The sequence below is a fragment of the Mustela erminea genome, chromosome 11 (assembly GCF_009829155.1).
Source record: "Mustela erminea isolate mMusErm1 chromosome 11, mMusErm1.Pri, whole genome shotgun sequence".
NCBI lineage: Eukaryota > Metazoa > Chordata > Mammalia > Carnivora > Mustelidae > Mustela > Mustela erminea.
This window is the reverse complement of record NC_045624.1, coordinates 84,354,175-84,377,546: the sequence shown is the minus strand read 5'-3', so window position 1 is coordinate 84,377,546 and position 23,372 is coordinate 84,354,175. Positions and strand designations below refer to the sequence as shown.

General features: G+C 44.0%; 1 protein-coding gene across 8 annotated transcripts in view; it reads right to left on the bottom strand.

Annotated features, from left to right (window-relative positions):
* The window catches only part of MAGI2 (membrane associated guanylate kinase, WW and PDZ domain containing 2), a 1,338,391-nt gene that overhangs the window by 47,906 nt on the left and 1,267,113 nt on the right, over positions 1-23,372 (bottom strand). For 2 of the 8 annotated variants that reach the window (XM_032304947.1, XM_032304948.1), the window contains one exon: positions 17,130-17,218. The exons of 5 other annotated variants lie outside the window; for them this stretch is intronic. In XM_032304947.1, the coding sequence (XP_032160838.1) occupies positions 17,130-17,218 (89 nt within the window). Of the gene's footprint in view, positions 1-17,129; positions 17,241-23,372 lie in introns of all 8 variants that reach the window. One more of the 8 variants, XM_032304949.1, reaches the window with a different exon arrangement.

Genomic DNA, 23,372 nt, shown 5'->3' with positions numbered 1-23,372 from the left:
CTCTGAGCAGTTCTCTTGGTAAAGACATGGATTCAGAGGAGACAAGAAGGCGGAGAAGTAGGAGGAGGTGCTGTTTCAACCTCTCCCCTAAAGTGAGCCTGTTACTTACCAAAGAACTCTGATTACCCATGAAATCTGCCTGAGATTAGAATTATACACTTCTGGATCTCTATGGGGGCAGAAGACGCCAGTGGACAGGTAAGGTGGAGTGGGAACACTAGACTGATATCGGAAGACAAACAAAAGGGGGAGGGAGCCACTAGAGGCGACCCACTGGAAAGTAATACCCCAATACAAGAGTACCCTGTGATTGGGGACCAGCATTAACTTGGGAGTCTGGTTGAAAGCACTCAAAAAGAGCAAAAGATCTTAAGGGGAAATTGGTAAAAGACACAGATTCAAGTGGGAACATGCTTTAGCTTTCAAATTAATAACAGTAGATGAATTAGAAATGATTTAACTTTTCAACATCACTTGACCTTCCTGCTTTACCATTTCCCTGACCAGTTTCCCTTAAGATACACGCCAGTTTGAGGTTTCTATAAAAGGAAAGAGCTCTAGTAGTGTCATATGCTTATTTCTCAATCTGTTTCCCCTTTTCTGCTAACTTTAATATATCAACCAGTGTGTGAGGGGAAAACTCAATTGCCTTCTTGGCAGCTACAGAGCTAGTTCACCCTTGGCTACTGTGTAAGTTTTTTTGGCTCAAAAGCTTTCCAGGGCTAGATCAAAGGATAGTGGGTTTTTTTGTTTGTTTGTTTTTGTTTTTTGGTAATGGATGCATTTTGGCTTAACTCTGAAACAAGCTGGCTTTTCCTATAACTGAAAATGTTTGTGACTATGGCAACACTCTTATTAGCCACAAGGGAGTACTCATTTGTTGGTGAAAGGACAACCTCTTGTCTTTGCCTTCGTGCTTTGCTTTCGGGCAAGCAGCAGACCCCTCTAGGTATATTGCGAGTGCTTTGCAGCCTTATCCCAAGGAACTTAGAATCTAGATGGGAGATGTGTCTTCTCCACTCCTTCCTCCTCAGCTCTCCATCCCAGCAGCCCCTCTAGACTAAGTTCTCATCCATGAGCCTTATGACACTCACTCTATTGGACACTTGGCAGCTTTGTATCCTTCCTGTGAACTCAGCCAAGGTCAAGACCCCAGACCTGGCAGAACCTGAAGGGTGAGCACACAGCTTAAAAACTGAGGAGCTGGGAACTTAATACCAAAGGAGGGCATCCCACATTCTCTGGGTCCTAACTGGCCAGAAATAGGAGTGGCTCGTGTCAGGCCGAGTGAAGACGCTACTCAGACGGTGTGAGCGATCCCGGGGTGGAGGTGGTGGTGGGGGGCTGTTGGTCATCCAATTTGAATTGCCTTCAACAGGGCTCCTGTGGGCTAAAGATTGTGACCGTGGAATGGAATTAGCGGACAGCTTCATTGGACGCTCAATCTCTGCCTTACAAGCTGAACCATGGCCAAGTCATGGGGAGCTCTGAGGGTGTTGCTTTTAATCAACTTCCTCTACTAAATCACTCATGATAGCTCCAGCAGGAACAAAATTAGCTATGGACCGACTGCACGAGCTACTGTTACCCTTATTCGCTGAGCAGGAAAGAACTAAATCAAAAGCTATAATTAAAAAAGATAATGATTTTTAAATTAGTTTTTATTAATAGAATTAAGCCATATTAAGTCTTGAGATGGTATCATAAATATGCTAGTAAAATGTTCTTCCCAAATGAAAACATATATAGGCTGAGTAATTTAGGAGTCATATATTGCATGTTGGTTTATAACATTAAATATTAAATATATTAACTGGCAATATAAAGTCGCTGAAGGACATTTTGCACGACTAGCTATGTAACCAGGTAACTGCTTATCAGTTGAGTCTTTATATAACATAGAGGCTAAACCCCTGTTGATGTTAAATTGCCATAGGGACCAGTCTATTTCTTATGAGGAACCGCACAATGATGGGGGGAGTTCTGTGCTCTGTGTGGACCACCGTACTAGGAAAGGGAGAAGGATTGGAGCAGGGTGATTTAGATTATCAATAGATAATAAATTCTCCTGTGTGAAGGCTATTAAAAAGGGGAGGGGGCAGTCGAATCTTCTTTCTTGGAGACCTATCTGTCTAGCTCAGCTGTCTAGGGAAGCTCTGGTGTGGAACTGCCTGAGGAGAAGAAAATGAACAGGATTAGCTCCTGGTGAGCCTCTAATTGCACCAGGCGAGATTCTGCACCACAGCACGCTGCCTTTGAGAAGGCTGCCGAGGCTTCTTCAATTCTCTAATGGTGAACGCGTCACTGGCCCTAAACCTACTGTGATCTTCACTCCCCGCTTCTTCTCTCTGCTAGTCGGCCCCTGGGGAGCCAGCCTCCCCCAAAGTCCTTTCAGAAGGGAACTAGCAGTTCCTTGTGTCTGTGCCCACCCTTCCCCCGCCACACTCCTGCCCAGGCTGAGGCCCTTGTTTCTGCCCATCTACAACATGGCGGTGGTGCCCACATTGTTGTACCCTCCCCCTGCCCTGTTGTCTCCATTGTGCTGGGCCTCAACAACCTCCATTGTGCTGACCTCCCTCGGGCCATTTCTCTGGCCTACACCTAACATTATAGTCAAAATGCCTTCCTTGCTTTAACCCTCAGACCCTCACGTGCATTGATTTTGCTCTGATTGGATTGGCCCCATGGCTTCTCTGCCTCCTGAAAACCTGACTATAGCTCAAGGCTCTGTTCAAATGCCAGCACATTCTTAAAGTCTTCCTTGAGAGGCTTGCAAACGATGCATCTTGTGCATCTCTTCTGAGCACATGTTGGCTGTTATTTACTTATGGAGAGATTCATAGGGCTTATCTACTGGATGACAACCACTGTTTGTTTATTCATCTTTCTGTTCCTTGAAGTCCTAAGGGAAGTGCCTTGCACTGAAAACTTTGCTGACTCAAGGAGGGAATCAACTCAAAATAAACAAACAAATAAGGCCTTGCCCGGCTGGTATTTTGAAATGATGGCTCGGAACTTAAATGAGTGACCGAATGGATATTCTGATGTCCTCACTGGCAAAGTGAGGACATCACTTATATGCACTAATATGCAGGAAATATTAAATTGGGGGATTGTTTTGCTTTTTATGCTTTGGAGAAGTGCACTTCAGGAAGAAGTGTGGGTGGAGAAAATAGTGATCCCCAGAAGTTTCCTAAAATTCCTTGTGCAAATAATTTGTATTCTCATATATGCATAAACCTGTAGCAGGTTATACAGATGAAATATGTCAACTGAAATCACTCTCATTTTCTTCCTCCCTATTCTACAGATTCATTTAAAATATTTTTTTCTGAATTACTAAAATAGCATATTAATCAGAGATAATTTGGATAATAGGTAAGAGTGTATTATCTGAGTGGTAGTCCTCATTTTTTTTTCAGAAAAAAAAATTCTATTAAAAATTTGGATTTCCCGGGGCGCCTGGGTGGCTCAGTGGGTTAAGGCCTCTGCCTTCGGCTTAGGTCGTGATCCCGGGGTCCTGGGATTAAGCCCCGCATCGGGCTCTCTGCTCAGCAGGGAGCCTGCTTCCTCCTCTCTCTCTCTCTCTGCCTCTCTGCTTACTTGTGATCTCTGTCAAATAAATAAATAAAATCTTGAAAAAAATTTTTTGGATTTCCCTCCAGTGTTTTTTTTTCTTTCTTTCTTTCTATAACATTTCTCCTCTCTGCACTTATAGTCATGTAAATTGGATTTTCATCCCACACTATTTTGGGGTCATGAGAATGCCTTGTCCCAGGGCCTCCCTTGATCCCAGGATGGGTCTCAAACATAAATAGTTCTGTTGACTTCTGTTCTTAGTTTCAAGGCATCCCAAGGAATTTCCAGTGACTGTAAAGAAAGCTGGGACATTTTCCAAAATGGCTTCAAAATGAAAGTTGAGTTTATTCTCTCCTCTCCACATCAAACTTACGACATATTGCCTTGTTTAAAGGACAAGACAGGATGAGAAGGTATTGCCTTGTTTAAAGGACAAGACTGGATGAGAAGGAGACACTGTGAAATGGAGGAGGAGATGTAATCTCCTGACTACCACATCACCAGTGCCATCAGTGAAGTATTTCTCCCTGGAAATGGTCATTACAAACTGCAAACAAGCGTGAAGATGACGAACGAGAGGAGCTTCAGGTCGTCTGTGGCTCGGGGCACGTAGGGCTAAGGCCCACGGCTGAAGTTTTCTCCTTCTAGATGTTTCACCTAATGCTTGCACTTTGGCCAATGTGTGTTCCGATGCTCAGCCATTCCTGCTTGACGGAAATCCTCTCTGGGCCCCTTTTCCACTGCAGGTCATGGCTGAGGGCTCCGTACTTGCTCCTGCAATCTGCTCTGGCCCGTAACAAATGTTTGCAGACAGAATTGCAATTCCGTGATGTTTTAGGGGCTTGCGGTAAAGCACCTAACAGCCTTTAATGCCTCCTCTCTGCCCCTCCCGTGCTGTGGATGTCGGGGGGGGGGGACCTATTTGAATTTGATAAGCAAAACCCATCCATTCCAAGGATATAGTTTGCCAGACTCTGCCAGATGACGTGGTCTAATAATAAACTTGGCGGAGCAAAGCCATCAGTGCGATGCTTCTTTTAAAACATTGCAGGATGTCTCCATGTTTTCTTATTTAGTTCAGAAGAAGAAAATGAGAACTCCATGCATTCAGGGTCTCACTGAACATCGATGTACTTCAGAATTTATATCTGCAATTTTCCACACATTTGTGCTCTTGGCAATGAGACACTCACTCTAAGATCTTATGGTCTTTGGGCCTATGAAATATGCCACTATTCCTCTTTTCAAACACCATTTTGTACATTGAGACTGATAATGAAGGCTGTATGATACCTACTTAAAAGGTTAATAAATTTTCCACAATAGAAAAAATTCTTTCTATTGCCAGCTGTAAGTTATCTAGATTTTCCACTTTTCCCATCTTAAGAAGTTTCTTCAACTCTCTCTTTGCTGGCTATTACGTATGAAGTGAGCGCTACAGCTCTGTTTGTACAACACATTTTCATACTCAGTTTTGTCCTTGAATAGTTTCCGCCCTCCAGCTAGAAACCTGTCTGAACCTTAGGGATCTCATATTTAAATTGTCTGATGCTTTTATATATATTTTTAAATTTTTTATTTATTCATTTGACAGACAGAGATCACTCTGTCTCTGCTGAGCAGAGAGCCTGATGCGGGGCTCGATCCCAGGACCCTGAGATCATGACCTGAGCTGAAGGTAGAGGCTTAGCCCGCTGAGCCACCCAGGCGCCCTGCCTGACGGTTTTAGCTCAATGTTACTGAACAGTATTCTGATTCATTTAGTCTCTTTTTTTCTGCCCAAGAGGCTGTTTAGTCATTCCTGCTGAAAACCTGAGGATGGCTATTCAAAGTGAAGGTCGAATATAAAGGAATATTCTCAGTTCATCTAAGGTGGTCACACAAGGCAAGACAGCTCTTTCCTAAAGTGCCAAGGCTGTCTGCTTTGGATAGCAACTGAATGACACAGGAGGGTTTTCCATAGACTTCTGCTCCTCAGCTGGAAATACTTTTGAGATGAACGCAGAGATAGCAAGGAAATTGAAATGTTTGTTTCTACATTAGGCTTGTATGTTGGTGTGATCAGAAGTTCCTTTTGTGGGCTCCTGGGTGGCTCAGTCGGTTAAACATCTGTCTTTGGCTCAGGTCATGATCTCAGGCTCCTGGGATTGAGCCCCGCACAGGGCTCCCTGCTCAGTGGAGAGTCTGGTTCTCCTGTCCACTCTGCCCCATCCTACTGCTCTCTCTCTCTCCCTGTTTCAAATAAACAAATAAAATCTAAAAAAAAAAGAGAGAGAGAGAGAGAGAGAAATTCCTTTTGTGTCTTAGATTTCCAGGTTACAATGTGGAGCTGCTTCTCCTGTGTTACGATCTGTCTTGACTGGATTCTCAGAGCCTTAGCTGAAAACATCACCTCGTACGACTCTCAGTGAAACGGCACAAATGTAAAGATGAGGCACGATTACCAGGATGAAGGACAATTAGTTCACATGGGCTCTGCCACTTTCCTCCCATATGACCAACTCAGCCCATTGCTCAAGTGGCAACATCGTTACACTCAAGCTAACAGAAATGAGCCTCAAGATCCTGCTTTGCCTGGTGATACCTCTGAAGCCACAAGCCGATGGCTTCCCATGATGGCCCAGCCCCGTGCTGAACACCAGCCTGCTGTGTGTCTGTGGGCAAGTCAGTGGTTAGCGGCTATCGGTCGGCGCTGCTATGGGCAGATGAAACCTGCCCAGCACCCATTCTTGAAGCATCCCAAAGGGTCTCATTGCCCAGAACACTTTAGGAGAAAACCATGGTAAGGAATGTCGGTGGTGCCATGGGGCTTGGGCCTCTTCCTGACTAATTGTTCTTCCCTGGAGAAACACAGTATCCACAGAGGCAGGGGCTTCTGAGTTATCTGAGCAGGTCTATGATTTTTTAAACTGTCAAGAGACTGTTAAGAGATTGCACACAGCCTTCTGTTTCTTTGAGAAATATTGTGAGTGCTGTTTAAAAACAAACTAAACAAAATGGAAGGGACAATAGAAGTAAAACACACTGTCCATCCTAACAAATATGATGCAATTGTTAGTCTGTACTCCCCCAGTTTGGAAGGGAGTCCTCCTATGCTTAAGCTGGAGGGGTGGTCACACATGTCACCATGTTATAAACGAGCTGGGGTGGTGGTGGTGCTGGAGAGCGGAGGCCACGGCATTTTGTCTGGTGTGTGGGACAGCCTGGCCTTCCCCTGCAGTGCTGACTCTCGACTCTGGCCACTCTTAAGTGGATCGTACTGCCTTTGCTAGGGATCATGCTTGGCTACTGGAAAAGATACTTAACCAGTGGTTTTGTTTTCAAAGGTTTTCCTAAGGAAATAATCAAAGACAGAGGGGATGGTATAGCTAGAAGGGTGGTTTTTTTTTTTTTTTTTGGTAGTATTTTTTCATAATAGTGGAAAAAGTACAAAAATAAGAAAAGTCGAAAGAGGGGATTCATTAAGTGATAAATCTATACAACAACGTACGAGGCAGTCATGAAAAACATACAGAAGGATATTTAATTTCCCTAGTAGTCTAAAAATATTGTCAAATGAAAAAAAAGTAAGTTTCAAAATTAAATGGTTACATTTTCAAAAGAGAGGAAGAGTTCTCTTCTTGACTATTTTTGTTTTTGAGGTATTCTGTAATATGTATTTATTTGTTAAACTCAGTAAAAGTTGTCTCAAGAAGAGCTCCCAGGAGGGCGTCACCTGAGAACCAATGCAGCTGCAGAAAGTCCGGAGGAACACTACCAAAACTGAGAGTTAAGGTACATTCTCTCTTAATTCCTGCTCTAGGAGCTCATTCCAGAACTTTAGCCTTTCAGACAGCTCTCTCTTGAGCAGCTGATGAGGAGACCCTTAATATAGAACATGTCCCAGGCTTGCAGCCTCCTCTGACTGCTCAGGTTACTGGGGGAGGGGACCCTTTCCTTGTCACGTGGGCCTTCAAAGGGGGTGGGGACCCATGAACACTGACAGGCCATGAACTGGCCAGGGGAATATGGATCTATTTGGAGATCCAAGAGTGAGGCGAAGGCCCCTACAGGCTTTCTCTCAGGAGGAGTCCACTAACCAGGAATTCAGGAAAACAGAAACAGTCCTTCCTGTGTTTTCTCCTCCTGGGTTGTGGCAGGACCTAATGTCTAAGACTGTTCTCCCTCGCTCTCCTGGGCTACCTCCCCCACACTGTGCGCCCTTTCCTTGTTTCCAAGTGGAGGCATTTTCTGTGGTGGGTGGATTGCGGAAACATCAGATGGAGAAGAATGATGAAAAGGCTAAGTCAGAAAAAAATTTCAGCTGAAAATTGTTCACTCTTTGCTAGGAAATAGAGGTGGAAATAATTGACCGGATTTTGTTGCCTTCTGTTCAGTAGTCCAAACTGAACTTGGAGCTTGCTGTGAGGTATTAAAGGCTTAGTTCTAGCTTTGTGATTTTCAAGCTCGCTCCTACTCCCACGAGATCTACCTCAGAATCGGCTGGATCCAGCACCACTTTCTTTGATGAACTGAATTTATGTCGTATCTTCTCCTAAATGGAGGAAACCAGTTCTACTGGGTGAATATGATGGTTCATTCTGACAATGCAGTCACTTTACACAGTTGGTTTAGTACAAATCTAGGCAAAAGATGCTGTGGTCACTTAAAAAGAACTTAATTTCCATACTGGAATGCTGAAGACCAGAAGGGCAAGAATTCTTTCTTAAAGAGGATTCCTCCAGCGCGGCCCACCTCAGCTAACTCTACCTACGTTCCTCCCATCTGAGCATTTCTCACGTGCCGTGATTATATTTAAGTTCCTCAGTCAAAGGAGCGCTTGTTTTCTTTTTCTCTTTTTTCTAATACACCATAGCTTTTTGGAGGGCAGATCCTGACTCTGCTATTTTCTTTCTATTCATTCATTCATTCATTCATTCATTCATTCATTCATTCACACAATGCAGTGCAAGGCACCATGGGGTACCAAGCACAGGCGCCTGAGTTAGGAGACAGGCTTCTGTCAGCAGATAGTCCTCTCAGGGGGCTAGTACGGGGCTCTGGGCTTGAAGTGATCTAGTAGCTAAAGAACTAGGAGATAAGAAAGATAAATCCAGCAAATATTTTCACAAAAAACAAGATCACAGGAAGGCACAAAGAGGCTTGTGATCTTCATGTCACATTCCGCAACACTAAATAAAATCTCCCTTGACTTCGCCTGTCGCTGTGGTGAGCATCACCTCCTACCACCTGAGGCTCCCGGTGAAGACAAAGGGGAACACTTTTCTCTTCTCCATGAACTTCTTGTTGGGGGAAGCGGGACTCTGTTCTCTTAGCATGGGTCTGTTTGGCAAGCTCCTACTCCTAGTCTTCCTTCCCACTGAACCTGACCTACTGTCTCAAAGAAGCCTCTGTGATAAGAGGTGGGATACCAAGTCGTCTAAATAAATAAACCACTGAGACAACACCAGATCCAGGAACCTCCTTGACTACACATGCAGTCCTAATTCTGCACTCCAAAGCCAAGTCCTCATTCCGAACTCAACCAAACAAAGGCAAGAACCTAAGCATCAGGTTCAGACAAGCAAACAGACCTGGTAAGAGAGGATGCTAATGCCAAGCTCATGGTAAAGAGTGCGTCTCTCCTACTGATTGCTCCTTGAAGAAGCTCATTGTAAGTGATAGCACAGAGGACCACAGGGGAAGGGAGGGAAATCCAGAGTGGGGGAAATCGGAGAGGGAGAAGAACCATGAGAGACTATGGACCTCGAGAAACAACCTGGGGGTTCAGGAGGGGAGAAGGGTCACAGGGGGGTGCGGGTAACAGGGTGATGGGTATTGAGGAGGGCACGTGCTGTGATGAATCCTGGGTGTCATATGCAACTAATGAATCACTGAACACTACATCAGACACTAAGTATGTACTATACGGTGGCTCACTGTACATAGTAAAAAATAAAAAAGAAGAAGAAGAAGGTCATCAGCTCTCATCTGGTTGCCCTAAGCACTGCCCAGCATCAGTGCAAACTACAAAATAAAGCTCAGTAGGTGGGAAGTCCTCTGTGCTTTGAACTCTGAAGCTTTAGAACTCTGAAGCAGGTCCTCCTAAAAGCCCCATGGGGCATTTTCTTCTTTTTTGGGGGGGATGGATAAAAAACATAAAATTTACTATCTTAACCATTTTAAGTGTACAGTACAATCGTGTTTACCAAATGCACACTGTTGAGCAACAGATCTCTACAACGTTTTCATCTTGTAAAACCGAAACCCTGCGTCTACTGAACCAGCTCCCCTTCCTCCTCACTCCCCATTCCTGGAAACAACCATTATATTTTCTGTTTCTAAGACTTGACAACTTAGATAGCTCACAGAGGTGGAATCATAAGATAGTTGTCTCTCGTGCCTGGCTTACTCCGCTTCGCGGACTGTCCTCAATGTTAATGCAGGGTGTAGCACGCAACAGAAAGTCTTTCTTTTTAACGATTGAATAATATTCCATCGTGTGTCTATGCCACCTTGTCTTTACCCATTTAGGTTGCCTGATGGTCACCTGGGTTGCTTCTGCCTCTTGGCTATGGTGAAGAGTGCTGCCCAAAACAACGATGTGTGAATACCTCTTTGACATCCCATTTTCAATTCTTTTGGATCTAGACACGGAGAAGTGAGGTTGCTGGATCATATGGTAGCTCTGTTTTTGATTTTGTCAAGGAATCTCCATACCATTTTCCATGGTGGCTGTACGACCCACAGAATGAAGGTTCTCATTTTCTCACCTCCTTGCCAATGCTTGTTCTTTTCCTTTCTTTTCTCTTTTTATCGTGGCCATCAGACAGGTGTAAGGTGCCCTCTCGTGGTTTGGATTTGCATTTCCCTGATGATGAGTGAGGCTGAACATCTTATCCCATGCCTGCGGGCCATTTGTACATCTTTGTGGCCTAACTGGAGCATCCGGGGCTTTCTGGATGGAGCCTGTAGGTGTCCTACAGCTTTGGATGTAGCAACATGGGGACTCAGTTTTCCTGTATTTGACAACCAAGAGGCAACCAACAAATATTTACAAGTGGGGTAAGCAGTAAGATTGTTTTGTGTGTGGGCCTCGCCTCATATTTCACTTGGAAAACAAGCTACTGTATTGATTGCTGTATGCCCAGGGATAATAAGCTCTTGAGGGAAATAATGGGAAAGTCCAACTGAACAGATGTATTTCACTTGGAAAAGATAATCTTTCTCCCTTCTGGCATTTTGTATGAAAAAAGAGAGATATCTTGGATATAGAAGGAGATGTGAAGAATTCCTACTCCTTGCTTTCTCTGTGTTAGTGAATTTTCATAATGAATGACAAAATGACCCAATTCATTTTTCGAAGGCACTACGTTAACAAGAGATAATCTTTCACCAGAAACACCTTGTGTATGAAAGCAACTCCGAGTAGTCATGTAAAAGATGATTGTATCCATACATTAGAGTTGGGATTATGAGGGACACTGTGTCACTGCTCACCTGTCACAGGAGAGCAGGGAGGTGACACAGAACCTGGGGCAGGCAATGAGGGAAATTCTGTATTCTTATTCTCCTTTCCTGGCCTTCCTCTCACTGCCAATTTTCTGTGCTCTTCCCTGGTGACCTCTGGGTTTTCTCTGGGTTTGGTCTTCCTTGGCAACTGCCCTCTGGGTTTTACCTGCTGGAGATGTACTCATCTGCGTATTGTGAATCACCATCTGAATCTCTTACAATCCCATATGCCTTCTCCTGCCCCCAGATTAGTTCACTCACATTACTTTCATTTCTAGTACTTGAAGGCATCATGTAATCGGACCCTATCCTTGTACAGGTAAGATAACTGAGGCCCTGAGGAGTTAAGTAATTCTTGAAAGGTCACCTGTCTTGTTAATGGCATCTTTTCTGAATCTTCCCATTTCTTTTTCCTGACAGTGGCTCTGCCATCTTCCCCAATACTTAAGATCTTACCTTGGGATGATTTTTGAGTCCTCCCTAATTTTTATTCCCTTTACACCATCCGTTACCAAGTCTTAATGATTCTCTTCAAGATTCTTGATAGTGTCAACTCTCCTGTATTTCATTTTGATTGTTTTCAGCACCTCATTAACCCATCTCTGCATTTCTAGGTTACTGGGATAGCCTCTTTATCTGATTTACCTCCTTATCTGATCCACCAGTAATTCACAACTCTGACTACTCAAAGCACTGACCTGGGGCACATTAAAAAAAAAAAAAAAAATTACAGCATACCTGAGCCTGTCCTCCCGCCCATCCCATCGCAATCACTCCCTGCTGCACTGCCAACGGCTGAACTGGTTTGGGGAGAAGGCTCTATGGGTAATTTTTACATGTAAGTTTCCCAGGTATTTCTGATGGGTAGCTAAGATTGAAAATGCTTTGAAAACAAAACAAAACAAAACAAACTCTTTCTATAATGTTCTCTGTTGTCCCTAAAAATACTTAGCCACGTCGGTGTGCTGCTCAAGAATTTTCTGTGCCTCCTCATTGCCATTGGTTTTCAGACACTGGCCTCTTCCAATCATTCAAAACTCTAGCACTTTTGCTCCCTCTACTTTTCAGAAGGGATCCTATACTCTAGTCACTTGCTTCTTAGCATCAAAATCATCTCCTATAGTGTCCTATTTCTGTTTCAGATTGTAGGGCCCTTTGAGTTCCCAAACCCTCTGATTCCTCAAAGATTATCTCATGACTGGTTTCCTTCAAGGAGCCCTGACTGACTATTGTGGTCATTATTTCCTGCTCTTGTCTCAAACTCCCTTATCATTTGGGTTTTTACTGTCTTGTATTTGTTCCAAGTGAGTATTTGTAGCTCTTTAATGAAATGGAGAGCTCCTGAAGGGGAGGGAGAGACAATGCCACATTTTCTTTTTTTCCTGTAGCCTCCATAGCATCCAAACATGTCTGACACATATCATAAAATAGGTCCATCTGGTTGAACTTGATATAGAGCCGGAAGGCTAGACAAAGAGCATAGAGAGTTTTTCCGAATGGCCCCCTTTTCACAGCAGGAAGGTAGGCACATAATCCCACACAGATAGACCTAACATTAGCTTCTGTTTCACAGTGCCCCGAAGTCTCTAAGAGACTATGATACATGACGCTTCCTTAACAAAGAAGCAACTCCAGAGGGTTAAACTACAATTTGTAACGGCAACACAGGTTAGAACTACAGTTTGAGAGAAAACACCTCTAGAAACAATAAAACTTAGATTAACCAGAAACAATTGCCTGGAACATCAATTAGCCAGTTTTCCTCTACTCCGCTCTTAACGGAAAGAGATATGTTAAGAAAACAAGCAGGCGGGCAGGAGTTTAGGAAAACCACAGGCACCACCACCACAGCAACGAAAAGCCAGTTTGGGTTGAGACAACCAGTGGAGATTTGGGACATCGTCCGAAGTCCTCTGCAAAAGCTATCTACAAAAACTATCTACAAAAGCTCATGTTGAAATTTGCTGTCAGAATAATAACTTCGTGATAGTGCAAGACTCTTAGTCATTCATTCATTTACTTGTTCACTCTGTAAAGCACCGTATTAACCCGGGGTGATAACCAGTATTTGAATTCTATAAAGGGGAGGAAGGATGGGGATATTGATAAACCTGTTGTCAATATAAAGGGCTGTGGGATTTCAGAGGACCTGGGAAGTAACTCAAGTTACTTCTAACTGGTGAACTTGGGGAAGGATTCGTGGAAGGGGCAGACTGTGACCCGGTTCTTAAAGGAGGACATGATTTGGGAAAAGGATTTCTCAAGCCAAGGGAATAGCATGTGCCCAACCAAGAAGGTGGGAATATAGGACAGTGTAGCTGGAGCACAGAGATGAAACAGGCTATTGTGGGAGATAAGAGAGAAGACTGATTTGGGTAGGGCCAAATCAGGGATGGCTCTGGGGACCAATTTAAGGGTGTGTGTGTGTGTGTGTAAAAGGTCTTTGAGTGGGGCAGTCCTTAAGGACAGTCAATTGCTCTGGCATTGATGAGCTGGGAGGATTGGCCATAGCAGTACAGAAACAGGTAAAAGGCTATTTAATCCTGTGGAATAGGCCTGAACTGGAGTACAATGACAATAGGAATGGTGGAGAGGGCCCCATGAGAAATGACAGACATCAAATCACTCCCACTTGGGAACCGGAGACAGACAATAGATGACAGATAGACAGAGAGATGAGTGAGAAGGCAGTTGAGATGGTTTTGAGCTGGATGACAAAGAGGATTGATGGTCCCTTAATTAATAAGGGATTCCAGAGGAGGAGTATTTTCAGGAGGAAAGATCATAAATACAAATTTGAATACACAAATGTGGGGTATCCGGCTAGAAATGTCTAACAGGCAGTGGGACGTTTCAGGGTGGGGTTGCGGAATGAAGCTGGACCTGATGAAACAGAAGCGAGTCTCCAGCACAGTAGTGACAGGTGGGACCATGGGGGTGAGTGAGACCCCGAGGGAAAAGTTGGGGAGGGGGGTTACTAGATGGGAAGGGAGTTGAAGGATACCCTGGAGGGCCAGTCAAGGCAGTAAGAGAAAAATCCAGCTACTATACTGATCAGTAGTGTTAACTCTTATAGGGAGGCCCAAGAAGTTGAAGGATGCCATCAGTCCCCAGGCTTCCTTAGCATGGCGGGACCAGTGATCATGGAGGGGATACTTTCGCTGGAGTCTTAAGGACGGAATTCAGATTTCAAAGGGTAAATATGTCCCCAGAAAGGGAAATTAAGCAGAGCACGCTTGTTTTGAAAATACTTTGTACATCAATGCAGGAATATAACACATTTATACATACATACATAATACATTTGAGAATGATTTTAACGAGTGTGATTCAAGAGTATTTTTCTATAAACAATGAGCACCATGTTTTCCTTAAACATTCTCCACATACAGAGTTCCCTTAGGGAGAAACAACATCATTTGTCTTGGTACACTGCCTATCCCTGTCCTCCGGAAAAAAACAAAAAAACAAAAAAAACAACAGAAAAACTGGGTCTTTATCCCAAGACCGGATCTAAGTAGGAGCTGAAGTTTTCTGCCATCTCAGTAGTGGATTCCTAGCGTGGCCCAGAATGTGGGGAACCATGTGGGGAACAGTGTGGGGAACCGTGTGGGGGCCCTGTGGTGAGGTCCACGGGGAGCAGGGCATGAAGGCCATTTCCCACCCACAACCCTCACAAGAAAGCTACCGTCTGAATGCTCTGCACCCAGCATTGTGCTAAATCAGGCAGCAGAGTGGGCTCTAGTCCCTGACCGTCTTTCTTCCCACTCTTTTCCTAACCCTGCCCTCAGTCCATTCTGGGGCACAGCAAGAGCTTTTTGTTACTTCCGTCGAAGGAATGCTTGGATTGTCTCCAGAATCTATTTTCAGTGTGCTATTCCCAACCTCACTCCCCCAAGTCTGGTCCTTTCTTCATTTGCCTCCACCTTTACAGTAACGTTTTAACTGCCTCCAGTTTCTTATAAAATCCACATAAACAGTATTGGAGACTATTTCCAAACATGAGTATCTTCACCATTCCACTCAAACAAATTTTCAGCGACATCTGATTATATAAAATCTGAATTCTTTTGCTTGGCATACAAGACCGTTTCTAACTGAACCTGCCTTCGTGTTCTTTCCCTTACTGCCGCCCGTCTCTCGGTTCGCCTGTGCGATGGCTCTTCTGAACACACTCCCTGGCTTTGGTCGAATTGTTTCCTCTGCCTGAAACGGCTTTACTTCTAGCCCACGCTGGTGAAACCATGCTTGTCGCTCAAGGCCTACCTATAATGTCACCTCTGGGGTAGAGCAGAACCTTCCACAACTCTGCTAAGCAGGATTAGGATATTGTCTCCTTTGGGTTCTTATCGTTTCTTCGCTGTTTGCTCCACTGCCTGGTTTTCTCCCTGTCACACCTACTTGCTTATGAACGCAAAGGCAGAGACTCTCTCATCATCTTTATATCCCAGCACCGAGTCAGATGCCTGACAGATGCTGGTGGGACTGGACAGAAACCACCGAGCCCTCTTGTGTTTCTGTTTTTGGCCGGGGCTGGGGAATCGGTTGATTCCAGTCGCCTCACCTTCATGGATTTGAGATAGCTGACGTAACTTAAATGGCAAGCATATAGCTGTCTTTTGTCAGAAACACAGATCTATATCTCTTTATACCACGGTCAAGGGACTGGATTTCCCTAATAATTATTCCGTGGCTTTATATCTTTTCCAGTAAATTGGAGCTTTTTCCTTTTTGCTCTGTTTCAGGCCTCCCCTGATCAATAACATCCTTGAGAGACAGACACTTTAGAGAAATGATACATTTAAAACTTCTAGTTTTTTTTTTTTTAAGACATCCTCAAGGAATGACTGCAATAGTGTGTGTGTGTGTGTGTGTGTGTGTGTGTGTGTATAGTACTTATAATGCTTATGTTAATATAAAAGTATTTGGTAAGGAGTTGTTTAGCAATAGGCCAAATAATTCACTTAGTGAGTAACATTATTTTTCATGTTAAATTTAAACCAATCCTGATGGCAATCAGCAGGGTTATAACAGTTGGAAAATATGTTTCAGGAAAAATTCAGAGAGCCAGCTTAAAAGACTTCGGCGGTGAGATGCTTGGCCATGCCTGTGGCAGCATGAATGGGGTCCCATCACACCCAAACTGAGAAACACGCCAGTCTGGCTCCTGCTTCCGTGTCTAACTGTGGGGACTGAAAAGTCAAACCGACATTTTAAAATCACAGTTCTACCTATTAAATTGTGGCCGAAGCCACCAGCCCCCTGCAGGATCTGACAGTGGCAACATGGGCCGCTCTAGGGATGTGTTTGAGGGGTGAAAAGTTGCCTGAACCATATTTGCAAGGCTATCATCTATATTCTGCTTTATTTATGTATAGGGTATTTTTTTTTTTTCCTGTAAGACTTTTTTTTAAAATGTTAGGCTAAAAAACAGACAAGTGGAGAATAGTCATTTTGAAAGAGTGGTAAATGTTGTTCAGATACAAAGTTATGCCTACTTTTTAAAAAATGTCACAAGTGGTGTTTCTTTTCCTTCTTTAAATTTGGTGTGTCACTGAGCATGGGGAGAGGAAAGTGAGCAGCTAGCTGCCACAGGGCAGCCCAGGGAGATATCGTGATGCCAGGAGGAGTTCAGAGATCCCAGGGCTTGGATGTTTGGCAACTGTGGCTTTCTTTCCGTCAGGGGCCAAAGGGGTGCCCTGGGTTGGAGCTGTTGGAACTTGGGCCAAGAGGAAATCAATGTAACTATTTGTACCAAAGCCTAGGGAGGATTTTTGGAAGTGTGTGAAGCAAAACTTGGCTGGTGCTGCCTCTGCTGGGCCCTCCCTATCTTTCCTTCCTGCTGGGGCCATTCTGGGCTGGAATTTGGTGCATCCCAAGTGCTTATGAACCCACAAATCCTATCCTTATCACTTGTGAGGTCTCAGCTAGGTATTTTCCAGAGCTCTAGCAGTAATTAGACAAGCTACTATGAAAGAAAAAGCATTATACATCAGTTACAAACAATGCAAAACCAAAGCTCATTAGAGAAAGATAATATTCATGCAGATTTTACAAACCGTGTCTTTAGGGTGGCCCAATAAGTAGAAATATGGGGACCCATGCTTGTCACTTTTCATGCACATGGAGAGACTGGAAGGTACCATTCCTAAAGGAAGGGGAGGAACAGCCTAGGACCAATCATTAGAATTAACAGAACCAGTGACAAAGATATATTATTACGGTTAGAGTCAAGATCGCTTAGTATGTTTAGAGCAGCTGAATACAAATTATCTAGGCAGTAAGAATAAAGACTTTAAGTAGAGCTACCCCTGTTGAGCATGCAGCAAGTGAAATTAGTGATAGACTAAGCTACATGTGTATTCCAAAAGTAGATTTTTCTCAAAATACTGAGGGCATCCTGAGGCGCTTTTGGGAGACACAGATGTTAACAAAAATTTGAAATGGCCGTATCAGAGTTTTTGCAGAATTTTCCCATAACGATGGGATGTTTTCGTGCTATTGGTTGTCATTTGAGAATCAGTCACAGTAATCATTTCCACATTTTGAAACATCAAAAAAAGAAAGACAGGGCATGCCCATGTTCATGTCTCTGTTTCCGCCAATAATCTCGTACTTTCTCCTAGCTCCCCTCACCTCTGACAATCTACTTCTTTAGAGTCAAGGCTCACAGTTGACTTGCTGAGTGTAGTTGTTTTCTGGGAAAGAAACACAGCAGGAGGAAGAACTGTGGCAATGCCTTGCGTGCTCGACTCTGGGCTATACTCACCTGTCCCAGGGCCGAGGGCCGTGCCCTGAAACCAGCCTCTCGGCGGCTCCCTTACTTTGTGTCTCTCTCAGCTCTTGGGCTACAGTTCTTTATCTACATGTAGGCAGGTACTAGAAAGTCAGGAGTGCCCAAATCAATAATCTCCAAGAGACAGACCCCAGGAGATGCAGCAAGGACCGCCCCCCGCCCCCCACCTCGCCCGCTGCTGTGTTTCTCTCAGCTCCGCACAGCAGGAGGGATGGGCAGACCAACATGAGGTTAATGTGCTCAGAACAACTTAATCCACGCAGCTCATGCATTCTGGAGCCTGATGTACTCCTTGCTGGCATATACTGATGATATGCCCGTCTAAATGCCTAACTTGCTCCCCACGGGGAGCCTGACTTCGGCAAGCGGAATGGGACCGCACTCTACAGAAATTTCCGGCTCTGCCTCCTGGAGTGTGTTTCGGGGCATGGTGTGTGTCTCAGAGAAGGGAGACAAAGGTTGAGCACGAACACCTCAAGGTTAAATGGAAAGCAGACCCTCTCTGTGGTAAGAAAACTGAAGCTTAACTACGGGCGTGAGCAATGGAAATTACATTTTAGGCCTTATTAATTGAGTTTACCATTTAGCCCTGCCAAGATGCCAGTAATTGTGTGCAAAAAGAATCAAGCTGGTTTTGTGTCACACTGAGAAGGCTCTCCTCAGGTTTTAAACATGACCTTTACTGGGCTTGAAAGATACATGTGCTAGAAAACCTCATGGACAGACGTTCAAAGAAAAGAACCCGGAACACGGTGGGAATGAATTGCCACGGAGACTGGGGTAGAAACTGCAGTGGAAAAGGAAAAATGGAGAGTCGCAAGCTGGCCTACTAAGCGCACTGATGTGTGGATGTGTGTGTGTGTGTGTGTGTGTGTGTGTGTGTTCAGTCCTAACACCTGGTAGCCTGCTGAGGCCAGAGTTACTACATGTGAGACAGCACACATCTTTGTACACAAGTGTAAAAGCAAGTCATCCCGTGAGCAAATGTCTGAGCCACGGACAGTTAACAGTAATTTAGTCAGGACTAAGTGTGCATTTTTTATTCTGTTAAAAAAGCCAAAAACAAACAAACAAAATGGAACCCAAAGAGCACACTGAAAAATGTGAGTGATTCTTAATTAGAGATCTTGCTGTAGTTAGAACACATAATTCAAGAGCGGACCAAGGCATTATACAGTCTCATCGTTGGTCCTGATGGAGGGAATTTGGTTAAAAGGAAATGTTGGGAGGCCTTTTTCAGAACAGGACACTGCAGCAGTCTTATCTTTGAGCAAGGCTGTAGGCACTTTCTCTACTAACAAAAATTGGCCTTCGTGGACTCACTCTTTCTTCCACTAGGCTCTGCCACAAAAGGATCTTTTAAAAAAAGAAAGCTTGAAATTTACTTGGAGACTCTACGGCTATTGGTTATGGCAGTTGGCTGGGCCTACCCAAGAATTTGTCTTAAGGTACTAGATACCACTTTTAGTACCTGGAGAGCAGGGTTTTGTTGGCAAACTCCTTTACAGGAATCAAAAACCTTCTGTATCAGCTCTTCTTTGAGACAAGAGAAAAGTCAGACAGTGGGCGGAAAATAATTTTGGCATTTAGCACCCACTTCACAATGGGTGCTAGTGATGGGTCTGAAACTTGAGCCTAACTGTGCCTCTCCAGGATGGGTTCCTGGAGGCACTGGAATACTTACGGTTTCTGACATGCACATGACCAATAACTTGAGTATTTGGGAATTGAGGGAGGTCAGACCTCAAAGGCTAAATTGGTTCCTCTTGGTAGATTTCTTGGTTACTGTGTGTTCTAATATATTTTATATGTATTTTTTTATTTTTAAAGATTTTATCTACTTATTTGACAGATAGCGATCACAAACAGGCAGAGAGGCAGGCAGAGGGCGGGAGGGGGAAGCAGGTTCCCCACTGAGCAGAGAGCCCAACGTGGGGCTCGATCCCAGGATCCTGAGATCATGACCTGAGCTGAAGGCAGAGGCTTAACCCACTGAGCCACCCAGGCGCCCCTCTAATATATTTTATCAGAGGCTTAAATGCCTAACAAAGTGAGGACTTGGGGAAGGAGACCCTACAATATATCCTTAAAGAGAAAATTGCGTGTTGGAAATCACACGAGGGTATCCAAAAAACAAAACAAAACGAAACAAAACCCAATATTCATTACAGTCCATGGTTCCCAATAAAACAAGGTGAAGAAATGAGTTTTCATTCTTGTCCTAAAAATACTCAAAATAATAAATGAGGGTCCGGCTGAACAGTGGAGAGAGGAATGTCAGAGCTGCGTATTCTTTAAGGAAACTTCTGCCTCTGACTCCGCAAAATGGGAAACTCATCGGGAGCATCACAGACCATTTCCTGGGCTCACTCACATGCTGCAGAGAGCAGTCTTGAGCCTTTCTAGGCAGGAAGCAGCCTGTCCTCTGCATGATGCAGCCCGGAGTTCTGCCTCACAGCCTGTCCTCTTCCTCCTGTCTGCCTCAGTAGAGGTGTACAGGAGTGATTTGTGGAACCTTTCATGGAAAAGGAAGATACACTCAACCATGAATGTCAGAAGCTGAAATTAAATTTCATAATTTATTATTGAAGCAAGCTGCCTTTTGCCCTATTAAAAATGCAGGCGAATTAGTGCAAAGGCTATGAGAACCACTTAAAGCTCCCATAAACATGGTCTCTGAGGAAGAAACAAAGGAAATGAAGACCCTCCCCTGGTCTTTTCTTGTGGGGGCACAGCAGCACCCTCAGGATGTGAGGTCACAGTGCTCTGGGCTCCCTGGGGCTGACAGCCACAGGAGGTGGGCAGGGATGCTTAGCAAATTTGCCAGATGAAGTTTGGGTTTACTAACTTAGAATTTGGAAGAATTTAGACAAGGTCGAAACAGAAAGTCACCTACATTCAGTGAGTCCTTTCTTCAGAAAATGTCTGAAGTGTGGGTAGAAATATTACAAAGGAAATGCTTAACCAACTGAAGAAGCCAAGGACTTGTTGAGGATCCTTAATTTTAGAAGCGCTTATTAAATTCCACAAGTAATTAATAAAACCCACTTCAAGATTTTCACTAGAGCTAGTCCTTGAAGACCTTTCCATCTGTCACCAGTCTGTGGAAACCATGTCTCCTTCCTAGACTTCAGCTCCCTCAGAGCTGGGACTATAGCTTGGACGGTAGAGACTTGCCCATTGTAGGTGCCCAGAAAAATCCTCCTTGAGTTAAGGGAGTAGTAATGACATGAATTAATGATATCAGTTACAGGACTGTCTCACGTGGACTAGTTAGTAGGGGCATACTGCCTGTAGTTTATCTTGTGTGATCCAAGGGAAAAAAGGCTTTGCTGAAGTAATAACTATAAGCAAGAATATAAAAGTATGCTTGGAATGTTAACTTGTCACTGTATATTCCTTTTTATTTTAAAGTTTTTATTTTAATCCCCCCGAGGCTCAGCACCTGTTTCCCCATCCCCCACCCTGCCTCCCTTCTGGTGGCCACCGCTTTGTTCTCTAGAGCTAAGAGTCTATTTCTTGGTTTGTCTCTCTCATTTTCCTTTGCTTGCTTGTGTCTTAAATCCCACTTATGAGTGAAGTCATATGGTGTGTGTCTTTCTCTGACTGGTTTATTTCACTTAGCATAATATACTCCAGCTCCATCCATGTCCTTACAACTGCTCAAGGTACATTCCTGAAGAAGAATAAACAAATAAACGTTGCCTATTGCCATATAAATAGAGACCAGTTCTGCTTAATCCGGTGCTCTGATAGGTTGAGTGTAAGTCGTGTATATTTCTGATGAAAGGCAGTCTTTAACTAAACAACTGTTTGCCCCATTCATTTCTTTAACTCTAGTTCCTGACTCGTATCTTTCCTCTCCGTACTTCATGCAGTTTTATTATACTTCTAAAATGAAAACAGTCCCATTTAACCAAAGACCTCTGATCCAGTCAAAACCCATTAAAGACACTAACTCTGAAAATGGAAGGGTAGGTAGAAATCAAATCCACAGACTGGCTCTTTCTTTCCCTTGGTGTGGGCATTTGGTGTTTGTTGTCGCCGGGACACCTAGATTAAGAGAATTCTGCCTCCTCCTTGTAACCCTGCGTGGCCTCCTAAGACCACTGAGTCTCCATTTGCTAGTGGACTCCCTTCACCACTGTAGTCGGAAAGACTGGTTCTGTTGCCTTTTAAGGGAATAAACAGGCTAGACCACTAAGACTAGAAAGCGTATTTCTGTTTTGCTTTATTTTGATCCGATCTGAATGGCGAATACTACCAGGGGAAAGGCCCAAGTTGGAGTGAACTGCTTGATTTTGACTTCACCTCTGGCTCTGTGGCTCGGTGTCTAAATCAAGCGAGGGCTCACCTCCGTTCTTTGAATGCTAATGAAGGACACCTGTGTTTTAAGACAGGGCACTAATTTGTATAATTTATTCCTGAGCAGAATTAGAACCACGGCATGTGACTTCTTCTTTCTTAACCTTCTTAGATTTAATTCAAACAGCAACAACCAGTGTTAAGGAGGGCGCTACTTTTGAGGCATCGTCTTCGGATTCATTTCTCAGTATGGTGGAGTGAAATTTCCTTATTCCTGCCAGTTGTTGAGATGCGTGTCAGGGGAGGGGGAGCTCACACTTCCCGGGGAGTTTATAATCAACAAATTCTTATCCTAAGGACTAGAGTAGAGTTGAAGTATCCATCTCCTTCAAGGACTTAGCTATAAAAGCAACGTCTTCAAAGCCCTTATCACTTGCCGACTCCCCCTGCATCTGCTCGACAGCCTGTGTGCAGCCCTGACTTCTGTGGCTACATTTGCTGATTTATGCCTCTTACTTGGCTGGGCTGTCGTGTGACGATTAGTCTTGCGGTAATTATGGATGGCATATTTGCAGCATATTTATTCCTTTCCTCGGCTCACTTGGATTCACACTGATTTTGTTTAGTCAACAATCTGCCAGATTACCCTTGGAATTTTTTTTTCTTTCAATTGTACCTGGGCTTATCTCCCTGTCACAGATCACCTTAGGAACTCAGCATAAGAGTTTCCTACTTCTCTTGACTGAGATCTGCTTTCCCGTGGTCCATGTGGCCAAATGTCCAGATAAGGGTCTTGCTTCAGAGCTGTTATGAATTCTGAATTCGGCAGGTAGCAGAGGGAGGGCTGGTGGCTATCGCTTAAAACCCTACTAACAGGCTGTTTGTTGTCGATCTCCTACTCTTCAAAGCTCACTCTCTCAGGCTGGATTAAGTCTACATGGCTCCCTAGCAGGTTATGTCTCCTATAGATTCTGACAACTTCCTTTAATCGTCTTCTAAAGATGGATTTTTTGCTACGTGTTGGATATTAAAAGGCAAATAAAGGGGAAAAAAATAGGATTAAATTCATAGTACATGGAAAATTCGGTGTTCCTGTGATGAGGGTACATCTGGACAAAATGGATTATCTTCTTGGTTATATCTACTGGTTATCTCAGGCATTTTCTTTTGCTGTTCCGGCTTCCATTACTTGGTTTTGTAA